This window comes from Pan paniscus, chromosome 10 (genome assembly GCF_029289425.2).
Source record: "Pan paniscus chromosome 10, NHGRI_mPanPan1-v2.0_pri, whole genome shotgun sequence".
NCBI lineage: Eukaryota > Metazoa > Chordata > Mammalia > Primates > Hominidae > Pan > Pan paniscus.
The window spans coordinates 15,630,074-15,653,071 of NC_073259.2; the positions used below are offsets into that span (position 1 = coordinate 15,630,074).

Consider the following 22,998-nt stretch of genomic DNA (forward strand, 5'->3'; position numbering starts at 1 on the left):
TAGGGTATTTCCTCGATTTATTTCTAGAATTTTATAGTTTGAGATCTTAAGTCTTTAATCCATCTTGAATCAGTTTTTATGTGTGATGAAAGGTAGGGTTTCACCAGTTTCAATCTTCTGCATATGGCTAGCCAGTATATTCCAGCACTTTTACTGAACAGGGAGTCCTTTCCTATTGGTCATTTTTGTCAACTTTGTCAAAGACCAGATAATTGTAGGTGTGCAACTTTATTTCTGGGTTCTCTATTCTGTTCCCTCAGTCTATGTGTCTGTTTTTGTACTACTATCATGCTCTTTGGGTTATTGTAGCCTTATAGTATAGTTTGAAGTTGGGTAACATGATGCCTCCAGTTTTGCTCTTTTTGCTTTGGATTGTTTTGACTATTCAGGCTCTTTTTTGGTTCTGTATGAATCTCAGGATTGTTTTTTCTAATTCTGTGAAAAATGATACTTGTAATTTGATGGTAATAGCATTGAATCTGTACATTGCTTTGGGCAGTATGCCATTTTAACAATATTGATTCTTCCAATCCATGGGCATGACATGTTTCTCCATTTATTTGTATTGGCTCTGATTTCTTTCAGCAGTGTTTTGTAGTTCTCCTTGCAGAGATCTTTCACCTCCTTGTTTAGTGGTACTCCCAATAATCATTTTATTTGTGGTTATTATAAGTGGGATTATGCTCTTAACTTGGCTGTCAGCTAGAATGTTACTGGTGTTTAGAAATGCTACTAAGTTGTGTACATTGATTTTGTATCCTGAAATTTCGTTAACATCATTTATCAGTTTTAGGAGCATACTGGCGAAGTCTTTAGAGTTTTCTAGGTATAGAATCATGTTGTCAGTGAAGGGAGATAGTCTGACTTCTTTTCCTATTTGGATACCTTTTAAGTCTTTCTCTTGCCTGATTGCTCTGGCTAGGATTTTTGGTACTATGTTGAATAGGAGTGGTGAAAGTGGACATCCTTATCTTGTTCCAGTTCTCAAGGGAAATTTTTCCACCTTTTGCCCATTCAATATAATGTTGTCTGTGGGTTTGTCTTAGACGACTCTTATTATTTTGAGGTTATCTTTCTTTAATGCCTAGTTTGTTGAGGTTTTTTTTTTTTTTAACCATAAGAAGAGGTTGGATTTTATTGAAAGTTTTTTCCATGTCTGTTGAGATGGGATCATATAGTTTTTATTTTAAATTCTGTTTATGTGGTGAGTCACATATATTGATTTGCATATGTCAAACCAACCTTGAATCATAGATATAGCCTACTTCATTGTGGTTAATTAACTTTTTTTTTATTATTAATTTTTATTCTTTTTAGAGACAGGCCTTGCTATGTTGCCCAGGCTGGTCTCGAGCTCCTGAGCTCAAGCAGTACTCCTGTTTCAGACTCCCAAAGTGCTGGAATTACAGGCATGAGCCACTGCACCCAACTGATTGTGGTGAATTAACTTTTTGATCTACTGGATTTGGTTTGCTGGTATTTTGCTGAGGATTTTTGCACCTATGTTTATTGAGGATGTTGGCCTCAAGTTTTCTTTTTTGTTCTCTCCGAATGGTACTGGCTTCATAGAATGAGTTAGGGAGGAGCCCTCTCCTCAATTTTTTGTAATAATTTCAGTAGAATTTGTACTACTTCTTCTTTGTCCATCTGCTATAATTCAGCTCTGAAGCCATCTGGTTCAGGACTTTTGTTGGTTGGTAGATTTCTTATTATTGTTTCAATTTTGGAATTTGTTATTGGTCTGTTCAGGTTTTTGCTTTCTTCCTGGTTCAATCTTGGGAAGTTATATGTTTCCAGGAATTTATCCATTTCCTCTAGATTTTTAATTTGCATAGAGATTTTCATAATGGTCTCTTAGGATCCTTTGTATTTCTGAGGAATTTGTTGTAATGTCATCTTTGTAATTTCTGATTATGCTTATTTCTTTTTTTTATTAACCTACCTTATGGCCTATCAATCATGATTATTCTTTCAAAGAACCAGCTCTTGGTTTCATTGATCTTTCATATGGTGTTTTGCAACTCAATTTCATTCAGTTCCTCTTTGATTGTATTTTTATTTTTTATTTTATTTCATTTTTTTGAGACAGAGTCTCACTGTGTCACCCAGGCCGGAGTGCAGTGGCACGATCTCAGCTCACTGTGACCTCCACCTCCTGGGTTCAAGAGATTCTAATGCCTCAGCCTCCCGAGTAGCTGGGATTACAGGCATGCACCACCACACCAGAATAATTTTTTTTTTTTTTTTTGAGACAGAATCTTGTTCTGTCACCCAGGCTGGAGTGCAGTGGCACAATCTTGGCTCACTGCAACCTCTGCCTCCTGGGTTCAAGTGATTCTCCTGCCTCAGCCTCCTGAGAAGCTGGGACTGCAGGCAGATGCCACCATGCTCAGCTAATTTTTGTATTTTTTAGTAGAGATGGGGTTTCACCATGTTGGCCAGGCTGGTTGTGAACTCCTGACCTGAAGTGATCCGCCCACCTCGACCTCCCAAAGTGCTGCGATTGCAGGCATGAGCCACTGTGCCTGGCCTAGAGTTAGTATTGATATGTGACATTGATCCTGTCATCATGTTCTTAGCTGGTGACTTTGTAGTTTCTATTGCATAGTTGCTTTATATTGTTGGTGGGCTATGTGGTTAAATGCATTTTTGTGATAGCAGGTATCATTCTTTCATTTCCATCTTTACAGCACTCCTATAAAGACGTCTTGTAAGGCTAGTCTAGTGGTAACAAATTCCCTTAAGCATTTGCTTGTCTGAGAAATTTATTTCCCCTTCATCAGTCAAGCTTAGTTTATCAGGACATAAATTTTTTAGTTGGAATTCCTTCTCTTTAAGAACACTGAAAATAGGCCCCAATCTCTTCTGACTCATAAGGCTTTTGCTTAGAGGTCTGCTACTAGCCTGATGGTCCTCATTTTGTAAGCGACCTGACCCTTCTCTCTAGATGCCTTTACATTTTTTCTTTTGCATTGACCTTGATGAATCTGATAACTATGTGCCTTGGGAATGCTTGTTGTGTCTAGTATCTCATGGGGGTTATCTGTACTTCTTTTTTTTTTTTTGAGATGGAGTTTCACTCTTGTTGCCCAGGCTGGAGGGCAATGGCACGATCTTGGCTCACTGCAACCTCTGCCTCCCAGGTTCAAGCGATTCTCCTGCCTCAGCCTCCCAAGTAGCTGGGATTACAGGCATGCACCACCACGCCCAGCTAATTTTTGTATTTTTAGTACAGATGCGTTTGCCATGTTGGCCAGGCTGGTCTTGAGCTCCTGACCTCAAGTGATCTACCCACCTTGGCCTCCCAAATGCTGGGATTCAGGCGTGAGACACCACGCCAGGCCTTATATTTCTTAAATTTGTGTGTTAACATCTCTAGTGGGAGTGGAGAGATTGTCATGGATCGTATCCTCAAATATATTTTCCAAATAGCTTACTCTCTCTCCTCTCTCAGGAATACCAATGAGTTATAGGTTTGGTCTCTTTATATAATTCCATATTTCTCTGGGCTTTTGTCCATTTTTAAAAAATTATTTCTTCTTTATTTTTGTCTGACTGAGTTGATTCAAAGAACCAGTCTTTGAATTTCTTCACAGCTTGGTTTATTCTGCTATTAATGCTTCCAAATGTATTATGAAATTCTTGTAGTAAATGTGTCAATTCCAGAAGTTCAGTATGGTTCGTTCTTAAAATTATTTTTTTCAGGCTGGGTGTGGTGGTTCACGCCTGTAATCGCAGCACTTTGGAAGGCCAAGGCAGGTGGATCGCTTGAGGTCAGGAGTTCAAGACCAGCCTGGCCAACATAGCAAAACCCTGTCTCTACCAAAAAATACAAACAATTAGCCAGGCCTGGTTGTGTTCGCCTGTAATCCTAGCTACTTGGGAGGCTGAAGCAGGAGAATCGCTTTAACCTGGTAGGTGTAGGTCGCAGTGAGCTGAGATCGTGCCACTGTACTCCAGCCTGGGTGACAGAACAAGACTCCATCTCAAAAATAAATAAATAAATAAATAAATAAAAGTTTTTTTATCTTTCAGCTCTTGGATCATTTTACTGGATTCCTTGGATTGCGTTTCAACAGCCTCCTGAGTCTCAGTGAGCTTTCTTTCCATCTAGGTTCTCATTTCTGTGTCTGTCATTTCATTCTGATTAAGAGCCATTGCTGGGGAGCTAGTGTGCTCATTTGGAGGTAAGGGGACACTCTTACTTTTTAATTGGCAAAATTCTTTCTCTTCCTTTAACTGTGGTGTAAGTTGAATATAGTCATTTGCTTCATTTATGAGTGCTGTCAGAGGGCCAAGGCTCTGTACAAGATCTTTGTGGCTGGATTCTTGCCCTGAATTTCACAGACCAATATTTAATATACTGGCAGAATATTTTTGGTGTAATTTGGGCTATCATCCAGCAGATGGCGCATAAGAGTAACGGCCAGCGCTGCGGGTTTTTACGTTTCAGCGAGTTCGCAGCAACGTCCTGTGGTGTGGCCCAGCGCGGGGAGCTGACCCCACCAGCTCCGCTCTCAAGCCTTCGGAGAGTCCTCTCCAGTCACTATCGTCATTCCCGCATTTCCTTTGCTAGGCTGTCCGGGCTGGGCAGATCCCTCAGGCGGACACCCATGGCTGGCCGACCTTCCGCGCCTGCCCCTAATCTGGGCATATCACTCCCGCGGTTTTCTGAGACTCGGGACTCTTTGCCCGCTGGAGCGCAGGCCATGAATCTGGGCCCTGCACTGCGGCGCTGCACGCCGCAGCGCAGGGCTTTGGCCTGAGCCAGCACATCCGCCATTCTGCACCCCAGGTTCCCGCGCGGGCTGCGACGAGGCCTCGGAAGTTCTCCCAAGCGGCTGGGAAAGAACTCAGTCAGGCATGTCGGCCTGCAAAGCACCCAGGATGGGCAGTGGAGTCTGCACCGTTGACACGCTCCTAGAGCGGCCAGGCAGAGGACTTGAGAGGGGCTGGAGGGCAGGAGGTCCTGCGGAACAGAAGTGTCCCACTCCGAAGGGAAAGTCGACCCTGCTGTTCTCTTTGCGCGGCAGTCAGTGGGGTTAGAGTTATTCGGAAGAGGACAGGGAGCCTTGGGGGATGGGTGCGCATGGCCATGTTCCACTGGAACTGCCCCCAACGCAAAACAAACAAACAAACAACAACAACAAAAACCGGGCTCTATGCAGGCTGGAGTTCTGCCTCTGCCTGCTTGTAGGGCATATCCCCATGCCAGTTCGAATGTTTATGGGGAGTGTAGGATCTCTTGTGGCTGGAATCCTAGAGGTCCACAGCAAGAGTGGGCTGCCTTGCCAAGGGTTGTTCAGGGCCAGGAACTGGCCCTGGTGTTCCAGAACCTGAACAGGGTTCCCGGTCTCCCTTTCTGTCAGCGGGAGTGGTGCTTCCTGTCTGCGTCTATTTGGCCATCTTGTCTCTGTTGACCAAATAGCTTTTTTGAGAAGAAAAATGAAATTGATAAATCTCTAGCTAAGCCGATTAGTTTAAAAAAAAAAGATACAATTAACACTGTCAGGAAGGAAGTGGCAATGCTAAAGATTCTACAGATATTCAAATAATTTTTTTAAATGGTATGCCAATAAATTAAACAACTTAGATGAAGCTCATAAATTCCTTGAAAGTAACCACCAAAGCTCATTGAAGAAGGAATCCTTTGAACAGCTCAACGTCTAAAAAAAACTGAATCTGGCCGGGTGCGGTGGCTCACGCCTGTAATCCCAGCACTTTGGGAGGCTAAGGCAGGCGGATCACAAGGTCAGGAGTTCGAGAGCAGCCTGGCCAGCATGGTGAAACCCCGCCCCTACTAAAATACAAAAATTAGAGGGACATGGTGGCTCGCGCCTGTAATCCCAGCTACTCGGGGGCTGAGGCAGGAAAATCGCTTGAACCCGGGAGGTGGAGGTCGCAGTGAGCCGAGATGGTGCCACTGCACTGCAGCCTGGGCGACAAAGCAAGTCTCCGTCTCAAAAAAAAGAAAAAAAAAGAAACTGAATCTGTAGTTGAAAACCTTACTACAAAGAAAACCCTATGCCCAGATGACTTCAAGGGTAAATTGTATCAAACATTTAATGAAGAAATAGTACTAATTCTAAGCCAAATCTTCCAGAAAAATTGACATTGAGAAATATTTATCTGATATTCAAATAAGGCAAAGTCATAAAGAGAAAAGAAAACTATGTTTAAAAATACTGGCCATGGCCGGGCACGGTGGCTCACACCTGTAATCCCAGCACTTTGGGGGCCTAGGCGGGCAGATCACCTGAGGTCAGGAGTTTGAGACCACCCTGGCCAACATGGTGAAACCCTATCTCTACTAAAAATGCAAAAATTTGCTGAGTGTGGTGGTGGGTGCCTGTAATCCCAGCTACTCAGGAGGCTGACGCAGGAGAATCGCTTGAACCCGGGAGGCAGAGGTTGCAGTGAGCCAAGATCGCGCCACTGCACTCCAGCCTGGGCGACAGAGCAAAACTCCACCTCAAAAAAAAAAAAGTACTGGCCAAGCATGGTGGGTCACACCTGTAATCCCAACACTTTGAGAGGCCGAGGTAGGAGGATCACTTGAACCTGGGACTTCAAGGCCAGCCAGGGCAACATAGAAAGAGCCTGTCTCTCTCTCTCAAATTAAAATAATTAGCTGGGGATGATGGTGCATGCCTGTGGTCACTGTTGTCCCAGCTACTTTGGAGGCTGAGGCAGGAGGATTACTTCAGCCTGGGAGGCCAAAGCTTCAGTGACCTGTGGTCGTGCCACTGCAGTCCAGCCTGGGCAACAGAGTAAGACTCTACCTCTAAAAAACCAGAACAAAACGAACAGAAACAAAAAACCCATAAATATAGTTGCAAACATTCTAAGCCAAATTTTAACAGAAATAACCCATAATATAATACATATAACAGATCTAATCCATTAGTATAATGCAATCCTAAATTGTTTTAACCTTATATAATTAATGAGTGTAATTCATGTTAAAAGACTAGAAATTTTTAACCTAAAAAAATACAAAGACTAGACATTTTTAAAATAAAAATGTATATATAATCATTTCAATAGATGTAGAAAAATATTAGACAAAATTAACACCTATTCCTGATCAGTCCTCTAAGAATGCAAGGAACAAAAGGGAACTTCCTAAAACTGATTAAGGACGTCTATGAAACATCTACAGTTTACACCATACTTAGTGGTGCAACACTGAATGATCTCAAGATCAATTTCAAAATAAGGATATTGTTCTCACTACTTTTATTTCGCATTGAACGGGAGGTTCAGGCAAGGAAAAGAAATAAAAGCATTGGAAAGGAAAAAATAGAAGTGCTTCCGCTGGCACACAGAATGATTATTTACGTAGAAAATCTGATGACATCTACAAAAAAATTACTAGAAGAAAGAAATAAGTTTATCAAGGTTTCAGAATATAAGGTGAATATTTAAAAGTCTATTATATTTCTCCATACTAGCAATAAACATTTGGAAATTAAAATTATCAGTGATAATTCCCATGTACAGTAGCATCGAAACTATGAAATATATATGGTAAGCTAACAAAATATGTAAAAATATCTGTAAGAGAAAACTGCAAAACATTGCTCAGAGAAATTTTAAAATACCTAAATAAATGCAGAGACACACTTTATTCAAGAGTCAGAAAAATCAATATTTTTAAGGTTTCAATTCTGCCCAAATCGATTTGTAGATTCAGTGTAATCACAATCAGAATTCTAAAAGAGTTTTTGTAGAAATTAGTGAGCCAATTCAAAAATCAATATGGAAAATATAGTGACATAGCTCAGCCAAAGTAACTTTGAAAAAGAAAAATAAATTTGAAGGACTGTCACTGCATGATTTTAAGATTTATTATAAAACTACAGTGTTCAAAATAATGTGGTGGTGGTGTATAAATACACAAATACACAAATACAACAATCAGTGGAATAAAATAGAGAGTTTAGAAATAATCCCATGAATATATAGACAACTGATTGGTGATAAAGGTGCAAAAGCAATTCAGTAAAGAAAAATAGTCTTTTCAACAAATGTAACTCACAATTAACCCCAAATAAATCATAGACCTCAGTATAAAACCTGAAGCTATAAAATGTCTAGAAAAAAATAAAGGAGAAAATTTTTGTGACCTTGAGTTAGTCAATGAGTTCTTACAAACCACAGCAGAATAATAAAAATGGACTTCACTAAAATAAAAAAACTTCTGCTTTATGAGTATATTGTTCAAAGAATGAAAAGACAGGCTAGGCAGTGGCTCACACCTGTAATCCTAGTACTTCGGGAGGCCAAGGCAGGCAGATCACTTGAGGTCAGGAGTTCAAAACCAGCCTGGCCAACATGGTGAAACCCCATCTCTACTAAAAATACAAAAAATTAGCCAGGCATGGTGGTGGGCACCTGTAATCCCAGCTACTTGGGAGGCTGAGGCAGGAGAATCACTTGAACCTGGGAGGTGGAAGTTGCAGTAAGGTGGGATTGCACTACTCCAGCCTGGGCAACAGAGTGAGACTCCGTCTCAAAAAAAAAAAAAGACAAGACAAGAAAAACATTTCAAGATGCATATCTGATAAAAGGTTTTTATCCCAAATATATAAAGTTCTCAAACTCAACAGTAAGAAAAATAAACCAAGTAAAAATTCTCTGAAGATTTGTACAGTTACTTTATCAAAGTTACCTAATACAGATGGTAAATAAGCTTATAAAAATTTGCCTGGGGCGGTGGCTCACGCCTGTAATCCCAGCACTTTCAGAGGCTGAGGTGGGTGGATCACCTGAGGTCGGGAGTTTGAGAACAGTCTGGCCGACATGGTGAAACCCCGTCTCTGCTAAAAATACAAAAATTAGCTGGAAGTGGTAGCGGGCGCCGGTAATCCCAGCTACTTGGGAGGCTGAGGCAGGAGAATCGCTTGAACCCAGGAGGCGGAGGTTGCAGTGAGCTGAGATTGTGCCACTGAACTCCAGCCTGAGCAACAAGAGCGAAACTCTGTCTCAAAAACAAACCAACAAACAGAAATTTGTAGGATACACAGATTAAAACTATGAGGATATACCATTCGATATCTACTAGAATCATTAAAACTATAAGACGAACCATATGAAATTCTGGCATGTATGAGGTGGAACTGGAGCACTCATACACTGCTGGTAGGAATGAAAAATGGTACAACTTTGGAAAAGAGTTTGTCAGTTTCCTAAATAGTTAATCATACACCTACTGTGTGATGCAGACATTATACTCCTAAGTATTTAACCAAGAGAAAAGAAATCCTATGTTCGTACAGACTTGTACACAAATGTTCACAGCAGCTTTATTTGTAATATCCCAAAACTAAAACAACCCAAATGTCATCAACAAGTAAATGGGTAAACGAATTGTGGTATATCCATACAAGGGAATATTCAACATTTAAAAGAATGAATTCATACAAGCATCAAGATGGAGACATATGAATCTCAAAATAATTATGCAAAGTGAAAGAAGCCAGACAAAAAAAAAAAGACATACTATATGATTCCATTCACATAAAACTCTACAAAATGCAAAATGAAAGCTGATTGGTTGTTTTCTGGGGAGGAGTCATCAGGAGGAGCATTGTGACACTTTGAGGGATGATGGATATATTCACTCTCTTAATTGTAGTATGCATGTTCTCCACAAGGTGTGAAAACTTATCAAATAGTACACTTTAAATATGTTCAGTTTATTTTATGTTAATTATATCTCAATAAAGCTTTTAACAAAAGCAAACATCTCTTGCCTACATAAGGATGACACAGCTCTTAAAAAAAAAAAAAAGATTCCTGCTAGATTGTGTGCAGCAAAATAAAAAGGCTTCCTTTAAAGTAGAATAGCCTGTGAAGAGTGGGTGGAAAGGAAATAGAAGCCTAAAAATAGAAGATATATTTCTAATTCCATCTGTTTCTATTCAGCAATATTTGCATACCTGGCTCAGTTTGTTCTAGATTGAGTGTCTTCATTTTTTTTGTCTTGTATGTTTCGGAATTATAGCATAGCAAAACAGAGTTGAGAAGAGTTCATCTACAAAAGGTATGTTCTTTAGGGAAAGAAATTCTATTCTTACCTCTGGGCCACACATCCCATGATTCTAACAAGAACTGTTGTGAAGGGTTAAAGCTATTAATCTGTTCTCTGGTAGAAAAAAAATGAAGAAATAATAACTGATTCAGGAAGTGGTAACAGGTTGTGGATTAGCTTACAGAAAAGACCACTCACTTACTAATTACTTTCTTGGGCTCCCCTCTTGCCCCAAAATGTGTGTGTGTGTGTGTGTGTGTGTGTGTGTGTGTGTGTGTGTGTCTGTCTGTCTGTCTGTAAGTGGTAGAGTCTGGAGATGGACCACAGTTTAAAAACCAAGGATTGATATCTTTTTTAAAGTTAAGAACATGAGTTTCTTGATTTCGGAATGGCCTCTGTCCTTCTTTGTTTCTTCATGTGCACTTTTTCTCAGAAATATTTCCCCTTTTTGCTCTCTGCCTGCACTTGAGCAAGTTCTCCATGTTCTGTCTTTTATGCAATTTTAGGAGTGTGAGGGGAAGGTGATAATGAGGTAAAGAAGACTGAGTTCAGAGGGTTTTCAAGCTTGAAGAGGAGTCAAATTTTAAAATAAAAAGGGGAAAATGGACTTCAGGCTGGCAGGGAAGCTTGGGACAAGCTAGGTGAAATAATACAGATAGCTAGAATCAAAAATGTTTTGACATAAAGGTGCCAGGCACCTGGAACCCCAGTTTCTGCAAAGGAGTTCTGCAGCCAGCTAAATGACAGTTTTCTGGGCTCTCATGTTTGGCACCCAAGTGACAAAGAATAGCTTAAATTCCAGAATAAAACTCAAAGACTTTTTTCTTTTCTTCCAGAGCCTTCAAATTCACTGTGCTCTTAGGTTTGCCTTCTTCTGACATATACTGAAGGCAGCTAAAATGCAGTTTTCCGCATAAACAGCTCCTCGTTGTATATATGCACAGGTACCTGAAGGGTATGTCTGGGAAACAGCACCTCGGACTCTAAATCTGCAGGCAGGAAAAAACAAAACAAACAAACAAACAAACAAACTTAGGTTTACTGCCACCTTGTTTCAGAAACTTAGCTTTTGAAACTTTTTGTCTTAAAGCCTCCAATCAGTAATAAATGTGGGAAGGAAAACTCAAGAAAATGTCTGAATGGTTAATGAGTAAATCTTTTTGTGAAAGAGGTAAGGAAGGAGACTTTGAGAAATTCCCCCAAGCTTCTCTCTGGCAAGAAGAGGACATTGGTGGGATGCAGGCAGTGACTTCACTAGCAGGTTCAGCAAAGAATAGGAAACTGACAAGAGAGGCATCAAAAAGAATGGGAAACTTACAAGTGGGGCATCAAAGGAGAACCGTCCTCCCAGAGCCATGGGTAGCTGGGGTTCCTCCGAGACAGCCCCATCCAGAATGGAAAACTGGAATAGGAAATTGCTTGCTGGATGAAGTCCTGTGGGGAGTAATGTTTCTGAGTTTGTGGAATCCACATGGTGGTTTTAGAATCTGAAAGTCAGTTAGTGTTAGATCCACAAAACTAAAGAACCAAAAGCTATCTTTGACATCCCCTTGATTGTTTTACGGAAACACTTACTGAAGGCTAGAGATACTACAGAGCTTGTCCGTCCAAGGTCATACACAAAATTGGTGATCAGATTAAGCTAAAAAAACAGACATTTTGGCTCTCAAACAAGAATTCCTCCAGTGACAGTTTAAACCAGATTAATTTCCCTACCAACCAATACTCCAGCCCAACAAATATCCATGAACACTCACCAGATCAGCTGTGCTATTAATTTTCAGCAACTTGGCATCCAAAGACAAGCACTTCTCTTGGCTCTTTTCCCAGTTAAATGAGCCCGAGGAAAATAGGTAACAGTTTTCTCCATGCCAGATCCAGTCTTGCGGACAAGGAGCTGGGAAGGATAGTATATTTCATCAGTCAGGTATGTTTGTGTAAAAGCAGTACTGCAGTTCTTAAATCAATGATCCCCTTAGTTCTCTCACGTGCATACTATTTATTTTTGTTTTTGTTTTTGTATTTTTAGTAGAGATGGGGTTTCACCATGTAGGCCAAGCCTCCCAAAGTAGTGGGATTATAGTCGTGAGACACCGCGCCCTGCCCACACTACTTCTTAAGTAAAATTTTACCCAGGTTCTGCAAATACCTAAATAGCCTCAGAGTCCTTATTTCTTCATTTTTTGGGAAAAAAAAAGAAAGAAAGAAAGCATACTGATTTTAGCAACCTAAATGTACTTCTCATTTAGCATTTTCACTTCCCCTGATGAAAAGCAAGTTAAGCTAGCATGTAATTTTAGAAACTGATCTATTTTTTAAAGTTGTGTTGGAAATAAAGAAAGTGAGGGCTGGGAGAACAGATATTTAATAGCCATTCTGCTATTTTTAAAAAGTAATGCTATGCATTTTAAAATTTCATATCTTTGAATAATGAATCTAGGCTTAAATACTATGTGTCTTGCTTTCAGACATGTGTTGTCTAATACAGTAGCCATATGTGATTCTTGAGTACTAGAAATATAGCTAGTTTGCATTTCTTAAAACAAATTATTTTAATTGAAACAGGGTCTCACTATGTTGTCCAGGCTGGTCTTGAACTCCTGGCCTCAAGCAATCCTCCTGCCTCAGCCTCCCAAAGTGCTGGAGTTACAGGCATGACCCACCACACCCAGCTAGTTTGCATTAAGATGTACTATAAGTGTAAAACACACAAAAGATTTTGAAAACTTAATTTGAAAAAAAAAAAAGAATGTAAAACAGTCCATTAAAAATTTTTATACTGATTAGTATTGAAATAATATTTCAAATATCTTGGGTTAAATAAAATGTGTTTCTAAAATTAATTTTATCTGCTTTTTCATTTTTATGTGGTTACTAGAAATTTTAAGTATATATATATATATATAAAACACATACTATATTTCTTTTGTACAGAGTTGTTCTACGGAAAATAGTATATTAATATAAAGCGAGGATCTCAATTTAAATAAGATTTTAGAAAATAAGGAGATTTTCAGTAGCAAAATTCACAGGGAGTCCACCAAACCAAAAACAGGACTTAGACAACAGGCAAAATATACCAATGTCTACATGTTTATGGATGCTTTCAGGAACCTTCAAATCATCACTATCATCACCATCATCATCATCATCTCTCCCATCTCCTTAAGGGGAAACAAAGTACTCTGGTCTACACTACAACCAAAAGGTGAAAAATTAAAATCTTTGAGAAAGGCAGCATTTTAATTTCATTCTCACTGTGGCATAAAACCACTAAATAAATGTATAAGAGTAGGCTTTATCAGAGAGGAGAAAATAGGAGGGACTGAAAAACAAAAAGAAAAAAGTGAATGAGAAAGAGCATACAAAACACTAAGTTGATTTTTCACCAAACTGATGCTTATAAAAAGAAAAAGAGACCAAGTTGAAAGCAGTCAATGCAAGCTTCTTACTTCTTAGTTTGCCTAACCCCATCATATTATGTAAATATAAATATATGTACGTTTTTGGCTGGGGGTGGTGGCTTATGCCTATAATCCCACCACTTTGGGAGGCTGAGGCGGGTGGATTGCTTGAGGCCAGGAGTTCCAGACCAGCCTGTGCAACATGGCGAAACCCCATTTCTACAAAAAACACAAAAATTCACTGGGCGTGGTGGTGTGCGCCTGTAGTCTCAGCTACTTAGGAGACTGAGGTGGAAGGATCACTTGAACCTAGGAGGTGGAGGTTGCAGTGAGCTGAGATCATGCCACTGCACTCTAACCTGGGTGACAGAGGAAGACTCTGTCTCAAAAAATATATTTAGATGTATATAAGTTTTTGTGGACTAAAAAGACAGTCTGAGCAAGTTTTCCCAGTTATGACAAAGTAAGAAGGACACATTACAAAATGTAGTATTTAAACTTACTGTATTTCTTTGTGTGTGTGTGTGTGTACACAAAAATAAACAGAGTAAGTGATATTTGTGTTTGTTAAATTATATAACAAATACAAATGTCACTTACTCTGTTTATTTTTTATATAATTTAACAAACACAAATATCACTCACTATGTGCCAGAAACTGTTGGAAGTACTGTACAGGTATTAACTCATTTAATCCTCACAGTATCTCTGTGAGATAGGTTCCAGTCATTTTCTTCATTTGACAAATAGAGGAGAATCTGGACCTAGATAATGTAACTCTAGAGTCTGGGTGTTTCACCACTATAACATACTACCTTTCAAACCTCTAAGTTACAGCCATTTGAGGAAGTGTTTCTCGGTGCCGCTCTCGAGACATTTTGATACAGAATCTTGAGGTAAATCTGTAATCTGCCACTTTTAACAATCTATTTACATACAGTAAAGTTTGAGAATCACCACAAATTCCATTGCTAAATGTGAAGTCTATTCCTGCAAAGGCCCTGCATCTCACTAGCTCGTTGGCCTAAAGCAAACATATAAGAACCTCTCAGCATCTCTCCCTCCTCATATATACATTGAAGACCACAGACTTTTTAGTAAAAAAGATAAAACTTGCCTCAACCTGGAAAAACCTGGGTTTTTTTTTTTTCCTTTATGTGGTATTTTAGTATTACTTTTTAAAGACTTCTCAAAGCTCTTTGGTGGGCCGGTCATGGTGGCTCACACCTGTAATCCCAGCACTTTAGGAGGCCGAGGTGGGTGGATCACGAGGTCAGGGGTTCGAGACCAGCCTGACCAACATGGTGAAACCCCGTCTCTACTAAAAATACAAAAATTATCTGGGCGTGGTGGCAGGCGCCTGTAATCCCAGCTACTCAGGAGGCTGAGGCAGGAGAATTGCTTGACTCCGGGAGGCGGAGGTTGCAGTGAGCCTAGATCGCACCACTGCACTCTAGCCTGGGTGACAGAGCGAGACTCTGTCTCAAAAAAAAAAAAAATGCTCTTTGATGAAAGGCAAAACTTTATTTGCTATCTCTACTAATTAGCCTTTATCTGACACTGTCAAGGAATAGAACATGTTACTTGGTATATCTGCCAGCATCAGACATATCACTTATTGTTTTTTATTAGTTGTTCATCCAGGGCATCTCTGGGAGATAGTTCTGGATGGTCCTGATGTAGATTTAATCCCATACAGCTGATAAAGACAAAATTCTCTTATGGCCTTGCCAGTGATATAAACCATTGGTTAGTATGTGGTTATGTGGGCTTTTATAAACATTCCTATCCTTAATAGATAAACTTTCTCCCTTTAAGCCTTCTTGAAGGTGGTATATTCATTTCCTTGCAAGCTCCAACTTTAAAGAGATTAAAAATGTTTGACACTTGCTAAAAATTATTTTGTTTAAAAATTTCTGCTAATTTTGAAAATGTAAATGAACTCTAAATAGTGAAGGGATTTACAAACTGCAAAACATTACACAAGATTACTTTTTATTATCATTTCACTTTATCCGGGTCTCAGTGTTCCACCTATCAAGGAAAAGCTTAGGTATCTGTGAACTATTATTATATGGTCTTTATTCAAATAAATTATGTGGTTGAGATTAAGTAAATTGTGCAAGCAAGAAGCTAGAGAGATCTCTGTTTATTAGAGGAAGTTTTTCTCTAATCCTGACAATAGGGCACTAATTTACGCACCTCCAAGGAAACAAAGTACCTCTGAATGACTCTCTCTCACACCTTTTAACTCTCCCTATGCCTAAAACCATATACCTGATGTAATGACATACTGCAGAAAGACCAAATAATACAGTAGCTTCTGTAACAATATCAGAGTTCACATCATAGTCTTCTTATAGATGCTACTATTTCTGCCTGCCTCTGGATTCTGAGTCCCTTTAGACGGCTAAAATTAATTCATTTCTTCTTATATAAATAGACTTCTTGCACTCCTCATATTTTTGTCTAATCTGAAGTAACTGCGTAAGGCTTGCAAGCCAGTCTACCTCCATTGGCTCTATTTAAATTGATGGGCCCGGCACAGTGGCTCACACCTGTAATCCCAGCACTTTGGGAGGCCAAGGCGGGCGGATCACCCGAGGTCAGGAGTTCAAAACCAGCCTGGCCAACTTGGTGAAACACCATCTCTACTAAAAATACAAAAATTAGCTAGGTGTGGTGGCGGGTGCCTCTAATCCCAACTATTCGGGAGGCTGAGGCAGGAGAATCCCTTGAACCCGGGAGGCGGAAGTTGCAGTGAGCCGAGAATGTGCCACTGCCCTCCAGCCTGGGGGACAGAGCGAGACTCCCTCTCAAAAAAAAAAAAAAAAAAAAAAAAATTAGCCGGGCGTGGTGGTGGGTGCCTGTAATCCCAGCTACTTGGGAGTCTGAGACATGAGAATTGCTTGAACCCTGGAGGCGGAGGTGGCAGTGAGCCGAGATCAGGCCACTGCATTCCAGCCTGGGCGACAGAGCGAGACTCCATCTCCAAAAATTGAAATCAAATAAAATAAGTTGATGTAGTACACTTTAAGAAATAATGCCATAGAGTAAGCTAATGCAGAGTTAGGGGTAGACAGTTGCAAGGACAAAAAGACCCCTTAGAAAACGAAATACAGTGATTAAAATGCAACGGAATGGAAAGAGATAAGGATCTATGGAATGGGGTGGGGGTGGCAGAATTCTTCAAGAAAAATGTCAAAACTTCTACTAGGGAGGCTGAGGCAAGAGAATCACTTGAACCCGGGAGGTGGAGGTTGCAGTGAGCTGAGATCACACCACTGCATTCCAGCCTGGGTGTGACACAGCGAGACTGTCTCAAAAAATAAAAAAAAAAAAGAAAGAAAAATCTGAAAACTAAAATTTTAAAAAGAAGAGGCTCTTATAAAGAAGGAAAACTTAAATCCACCAAAAGATATGCTTAATTAAATCAGATTTTTCAAGGATTTGACATAGCATAGGGTGGTTCTGATAAAAAATTTAGAACTTCTTGCCGGGTGCGGTGGCTCACACCTGTAATCCCAGCACTTTAGGAGGCTGAGGCAGGCGGATGACTTGAGGTGAGGAGTTTGAGACCAGCCTGTTCAATATGGCAAAACCCTGTCTCTACTAAAAGTACAAAAATTAGTTGGGCATGGTGGCTCATGCCTGTAATCCTAGCACTTTGGGAGGCCGAGATGGGTGGATCTCCTGAGCTCAGGAGTCCGCGACCAGCCTAGCCAACATGGCGAAACCCTGTCTCTACTGAAAATACAAAAATTAGCTGGGCGTGGTGATGGGAGCCTGTAGTCCCAACTACTTGGGAGGCTGAGGCAAGAGAATCACTTGAACCCAGGGGGTGGAGGTTGCAGTGAGCAGAGATCACACCACTTCACTCCAGCCTGGGCAAAAGAGCGAAACTCCATCTAAAAAAAAAAAAAGAAAGAAAAAGAAAAAGAAATTGAGAACTTCTTGTATAGAACATTATGAATGAATAATGATATGCATAACAATAGACCAATTTTGAGCCCAGAATTGTTTCCAAAAAATAGTTAGGATTGGACAGAAAGCTTCCACTATGGCTCCTTACCCACCCTTCTCCCAATACCTGAACAATTTGCTACTCTCTTCAGTGTTTCTTGGAGATTCAGATTCTGGTGGTGAAGTTCCATTTGCTCTTTGGATTTCTCATTCAGCTTCCGAGCAAGGGTTTCTATCATTTCCTTGAGTTCGTTTTGTGACTCCTGTGAAGCTTCTTCTGCTTGTTGCCGGGCTGAGATCTGTCCCTCCAGTTTCTTTTTCTGGTGAGTTAGGTTTGCTTGCTCTTGTGTTAGGAGGTCAGACACCTGGGATACTGAATCACAGTTGCGTTAAGACTCTAGTTCTAATCCAAATAAAAATCCCTCCAGGGACTTTTTGAGGAAATCAAAACAGAATTAAATCTATTTTGACAATAGATAAGCTGCTGGAAAATGACCCAGATTTACTCAGAAGTTACAGATTTGGAGGTTCTTGAATATTCCTGCAGTATTTTGTTTAATGTCAGGAACATTGCAAACACTTGTAATTTTTTAAAAAATTACCAAGATTTTGGCCAGGCACGGTGGCTCAGGTCTGTAATCCCAGCACTTTGGGAGGCCGAGGCAGGCAGATCACGAGGTCAAGAGATAGAGACCATCCTGGCCAACATGGTGAAACCCCATCTCTACTAAAAATACCAAAGAAATTAGCTGAGGGTGGTGGCACGCGCCTGTAGTCCCGACTATTCAGGAGGCTGAGGCAGGGGAGTCACAGTGCCACTGCACTCCAGCCTGGCGACAGAGGGAGACTGTCTCAAAAAAAATAAACAACAACAACAACAAAAAAAAAAACCCAAGATTTTTTTTTATTGAGTTACAAATGAAAAGTAATCACAAGATAACCAGTACAGCATTAGAATAAATAAAATAAGGAAAACCTGAAATAGACACCCACCAGACTCAGTGACTATTAGTAGGAATTGTCATTAGCGATTTACTCTATTTATGTCTCAATTCCTCTGCTGTGTCTCCTCCCATTCTGTCTACTCTTCCAGACTTCCTAATTTTAAGAACTGTGACATACACCCCTTTTTTGAGACAGCCACGCACACTGTGTCACAAGAGTCTCCAAGAATTTTTTCTTTTCTTTTTTTTTCCCCCTTGGCCACAGTACATTTTAGGAAGGGTGAAGATAAAGTGAAGGTTGTGAAATCAAGCAGGCAATAACATGTTAAGGGTCAAATGTCTCAGTTCCTGAATTTTGATGGTGCAATACAAAGCAGACCGCTTGGTTTGAAGGCAGCTTTGATCCTGTTATAAGATGATCAAAGGCTCAAAAGATTTTTCTGGTCACCACCACTAAGTCAAGGGCACTTCTCCTTGTCACTAGGAAAGGCCCTAAGTATTTACAAATTTAAAATAAAATAGTTTGTGAGCTTGAACAACAGTTAGGAAGCAAATAGCACTTCAATGGCCATAATAACCTGGATCCTGGGTAGCCTAAACAACTCAGTTCTACAACCTAAATTCACAGGCAGTTCAGGTGAACGTTGGGCACCATTTTCTTTCCTTCTTGGCCACTCTGGGCCATCTTTTCACTTCTTTTTTTCCCTCAATATCTTCTCTTTTCTAAATGCTCTTATTATAAATGTGAAATATATTTTATTTTAAATGTTTTATTTATTAAGATTGTGTTTCTGGTTCTTAACATTAAAATGGTATTTAATTATCTCTATCAAAACTCAGCAAGCTAAATAAAATTTCTTTTACTTTTGGGCCTCTCAGATGATCTTGGATATTAGTAACTTTAAGTTATTATCTTCTCCATCATTCTAGAATTTAAATAGGCTCTATCCATGAGGTTGGTTTTTTGTTTGTTTTGTTTGAAATGGAGTCTCGCTCTGTTGCCCAGGCTGGAGTGCAATGGTGCAGTCTCAGCTCACTGCAAATTCCACCTCCCCGGTTCAAGCTATTCTCCTACCTCAGCCTCCTGAGTAGCTGGGATTACAAGCATGTGCCACCACACCCGGCTACTTTTTGTATTTTTAGTAGAGATGGGGTTTCACCATGTTGGCCAGGCTGGTCTTGAACTCCTGACCTCAGGTGGTCCACCCACCTTGGCCTCCCAAAATGCTGGGATTACAGGTGTGAGCCACCGCACCCGGCCTATCCATGAAGTTATGAAAACAAAAGAAACAAAACAAAACAAAACAAAACAAACAAACAAAAAAATGCCTACCAATTGTAATTTTTATTTCATGGCTCTATCCATTTGAAGATGAACAATATACCCATTTATTTTCATGGTCACTCTTAAAAACATTTTGCCTAAAATGAATCTATATCAAGGCTGTTTGTAGTTGTTATGAAAGAAACTTATAAACCATATTTATTAACCTCATTTCCAACACCCCTGCCCCAATAAACATCAGTTCCGTATTTTAGCACTTACATTGCATGCCCAGCACCATAATGGTCACTACTAATCCCAGGCAAAGGACCCCTAGAGTCGCAGCAGCCAGGCACCACCATGGAGAGTAAAGAAACTGAAGACCTAGAGTGACAGAGGATAGAATCAGAAAGACAAAAAAGAGTGAACAAGTAAGCAAACCATTCCTTGGAGCCTGTCTGTACTTGGTGATTTACTCTGTTTATGTTTTAGTAAATAGACATAAATAGTTTGCATTCCATACCACTAGTCCTCCAAATGGCTCTGCAAATAATTCATCATACACATTTAGGAATGGAAAACAGGGAGAGTTAAGGAATTTAAGTAATTTACCCATGGTCACACAGCCAGTAAATTCAGAGCCAGGATTCAATACCAGATATTTGAATCTAAATATATGATTCTAAAGCTTATACTTTATCTACTTTCCCCACAATTACTCCTCAAGAAACTCACAGTCCAGCTTGGTTGGATCAAATTCATCCACAGTGCAGAGAGCCTGAAGTTTTTAATATAGACCACGTGTACACATGTGCACACAAAAGTAACATAAATGTCAGACATCAAGCAAACAAGCTTTCTTCATTTAATCAACTGAGATTACCTCAAATAACTTTATGAATAATTTTATGCTATTCAATTATGAGTCCACAAAAATTACAACCTGGAACTGGGGTTATTAATCAAAGAAAAGTAGGGACGAAACCTTGAAATTAATTTAGCTTATATTAACAGCATATCCTACACTCACGCCAAGTGTAGGCTTGATTTTACAAGAGAAATATTCACCATTTTGAAAAAAAAATCACATAGCTCACAGGTGTATGAATATTCAATTATGTGTTCCACCACTAAAAAAAAAAAAAAATCACAGATATTACTGGTTGTGTAGGAAAACATCCCATACAATGTATTTGGTTTCCTCACCTTGTGAGATAAACAAATAAGGTACTCCTATCATTATCCTCTGTATGCAAATAAGGAGACTGAAAGGTTTAGTGACTTGCTTAAGATCACACAGATGCTAAAACCCAAAAATAAGTCTTAGGTCTAATTGTCAGTAGCTACATGACTTGAAATATTATAATAATACAATTTCCAGTGTGAATGTATAATGATCCAGTCAAGCAGTGGTCAGATATATTCAAAGTTTTCATATGTCAAAGGTAGTGTGTTAGACTCCACAAATGATAAAAAGAAGATAGAAACTTGACAGGGATAAATATGGTTCATCTTCTGATTCAATACTTACTGGCTTCTAGAGTGTGTGTGGCAAGCTAGCAGAGAAGTTGTAGAAGATAGCTGTGTCTCTTGCAAATAATTGCCTAATTCTAGCCTCAGGGGCAAATACCTCTATGTAAATCTTTCAACTCTGTGGTCACTGTTCATTCCACATTGTAGGGCATCAGATACCCTCATCGTGCTCTTTTTTTTTTTTTTTTTTTGAGGGGGAGCTTGCTCTTCGCCCAGGCTGGAGTGCCATGGCGCCATCTCAGGTCACTGCAACCTCCGCCTCCTGGGTTCGAGCGATTCTCCTGCCTCAGCCTCCTGAGTAGCTGGGATTGCAGCCGCGCACCACCACAGCAGGTTAAATTTTGTATTTTTAGTACAGATGAGGTTTCACCATGCTGGTCTCGAACTCCTGACCTCATGATCCGCCCACCTCAGCCTCCCAAAGTGCTGGGATTACAGGCGTGAGCCACCGCGCCTGGCCTCATCACTCTTAAATAATGAAAAACTAAATTTTTAGAGGAAAAAGAAAATCACAGGACCCTGTGAAGGAAGGTACGTGTTCCCTTTTTCTATAGATTCTCTTTGTCCTGTGTCCTTGGTAGGCAGAGACCATTAATCCAACTGCTGCCCCTACTAGTGATTTTCCAATCATAAACCAATCCGATTCTTTGCAGTAGGTACCGATCTAACCAAGATTCTGAAAGAAGAATCAATCTCATGATTATTGTAAAATTCAGACCCTCAATATTTACTACACAAATACTGAATGAGTAAAGAAATGAATGACTATTGTTCACTTCTGGTTTTACCTATAAATATCAGCACTGTTTTTATAGCAGTTTAGTTCATTGGCTCAAATGTTAAATCACTCCATGCTCACACTTATGTTCTCTATTGAGAGAAATTTCTGTTTTGTTTTTGGAAATGTAATTTGGAATTTCTTTATCCAAATTTCTGACAATACTTGTCTCTCTTTCTCTCCTTATATTCTGTTCATTTTCCTCAGAACAGATATAGAATAAAAGGCAATTTACCCAGATTGTCTGTGGAATTGGGATTATGAATTAATTTATAGCTATGCAATTTAATTACTGTATGGGTCAAACAGAACTTACAATTTTTCAAAGCAGTAGTACACAACAAAATGTAACTTATGCTAAACTATACTGAATATCATTTACTTTGCCTGCATAATTCATGAGGTACTTCAGGTTTTTGTAGTGCCTGAAGGACTCTTACAGAAATTATCGTTATATACACCAGATAAATTTGGTTCCCGAGCCCTCCGATGTATAGAATTCTGGATAAATGGGAGTTTGTGGTACAGTCCTAGCTCTACCACTTATTAGCTCTGTAAAACTGGATGATGTTGTTAGTCCTCCTGATGCCCAGTTAGCTCTCTGTAAAAGGGAGATAGTAATAGTACCAATCTCAAAATGTTATTGCGAAGATTCCGAGAAATAATACTCTGAAAGTGAATAACATATAGAATAACCTGTAGTAAATACTCAGTATAAATTGTTATAAATAAGTTGTCATCATCATCATCATTATAGCCTTCTTGTTTTTCTTTTAAGTAAATGGTATTAATTCTATTTTCCCATACTTGGGTGTTTAGCTTTCTAATCCCATTCTTCGGTGAATTTACATTTTGGGGCTAACACTGGGATTCTTTCCCTGTACACATTTTCCCATCCCTAGTACCTTTAGCTTTTTTTCCATTTGACTTCTCATCAGGCTGGTCCTTCACAGTCTGGATCTTTAGGTCATCAAAAGTCATTTCCAAATTCAAGCTAAGAATGAGAGAGTGAAGCAGTCACGAACTTCAACAAACTAAAAATATGTGAGCTTCTGCTGAAGTATTTAAATAGCTAC

The 22,998-nt window shown here is 39.6% G+C and overlaps 1 protein-coding gene across 2 annotated transcripts; it reads right to left on the reverse strand.

Moving 5' to 3' along the window:
- Positions 1 to 9,283: 9,283 nt before the first annotated feature.
- Positions 9,284 to 22,962, reverse strand: OLR1 (oxidized low density lipoprotein receptor 1). Of its 2 annotated transcripts, XM_003829634.4 has the most exons (6): positions 22,828 to 22,958; positions 19,894 to 19,995; positions 17,531 to 17,776; positions 11,794 to 11,933; positions 11,355 to 11,470; positions 9,284 to 11,025 (listed from the first exon to the last, which is right to left on the reverse strand). In XM_003829634.4, exons 1-6 carry the CDS (start codon positions 22,901 to 22,903, stop codon positions 10,884 to 10,886), a joined length of 822 nt encoding a protein of 273 aa, XP_003829682.1. In that variant the 5' UTR covers positions 22,904 to 22,958; the 3' UTR covers positions 9,284 to 10,883. The 2 variants fall into 2 exon arrangements, with proteins under 2 accessions (XP_003829682.1, XP_063449069.1); XM_063592999.1 differs by lacking the exons at positions 9,284 to 11,025; positions 11,355 to 11,470 and adding an exon at positions 11,496 to 11,678 and having other exon boundaries at positions 22,828 to 22,962.
- Between the last annotated feature and the right edge of the window lie 36 nt (positions 22,963 to 22,998).

Bases quoted from the DNA above. Each gene is read 5' to 3' on its own strand.
- OLR1 (XM_003829634.4), bottom strand. From the start codon at position 22,903: ATGACTTTTGATGACCTAAAGATCCAGACTGTGAAGGACCAGCCTGAT. The intron at 17,777-19,893 runs GTAAGTGCTAAA...ACTGTGATTCAG, and splicing joins TATGGTGCTGGGCATGCAAT to TATCCCAGGTGTCTGACCTC. The intron at 11,934-17,530 runs GTATTGGGAGAA...TATCCTTCCCAG, and splicing joins GAGAGTAGCAAATTGTTCAG to CTCCTTGTCCGCAAGACTGG.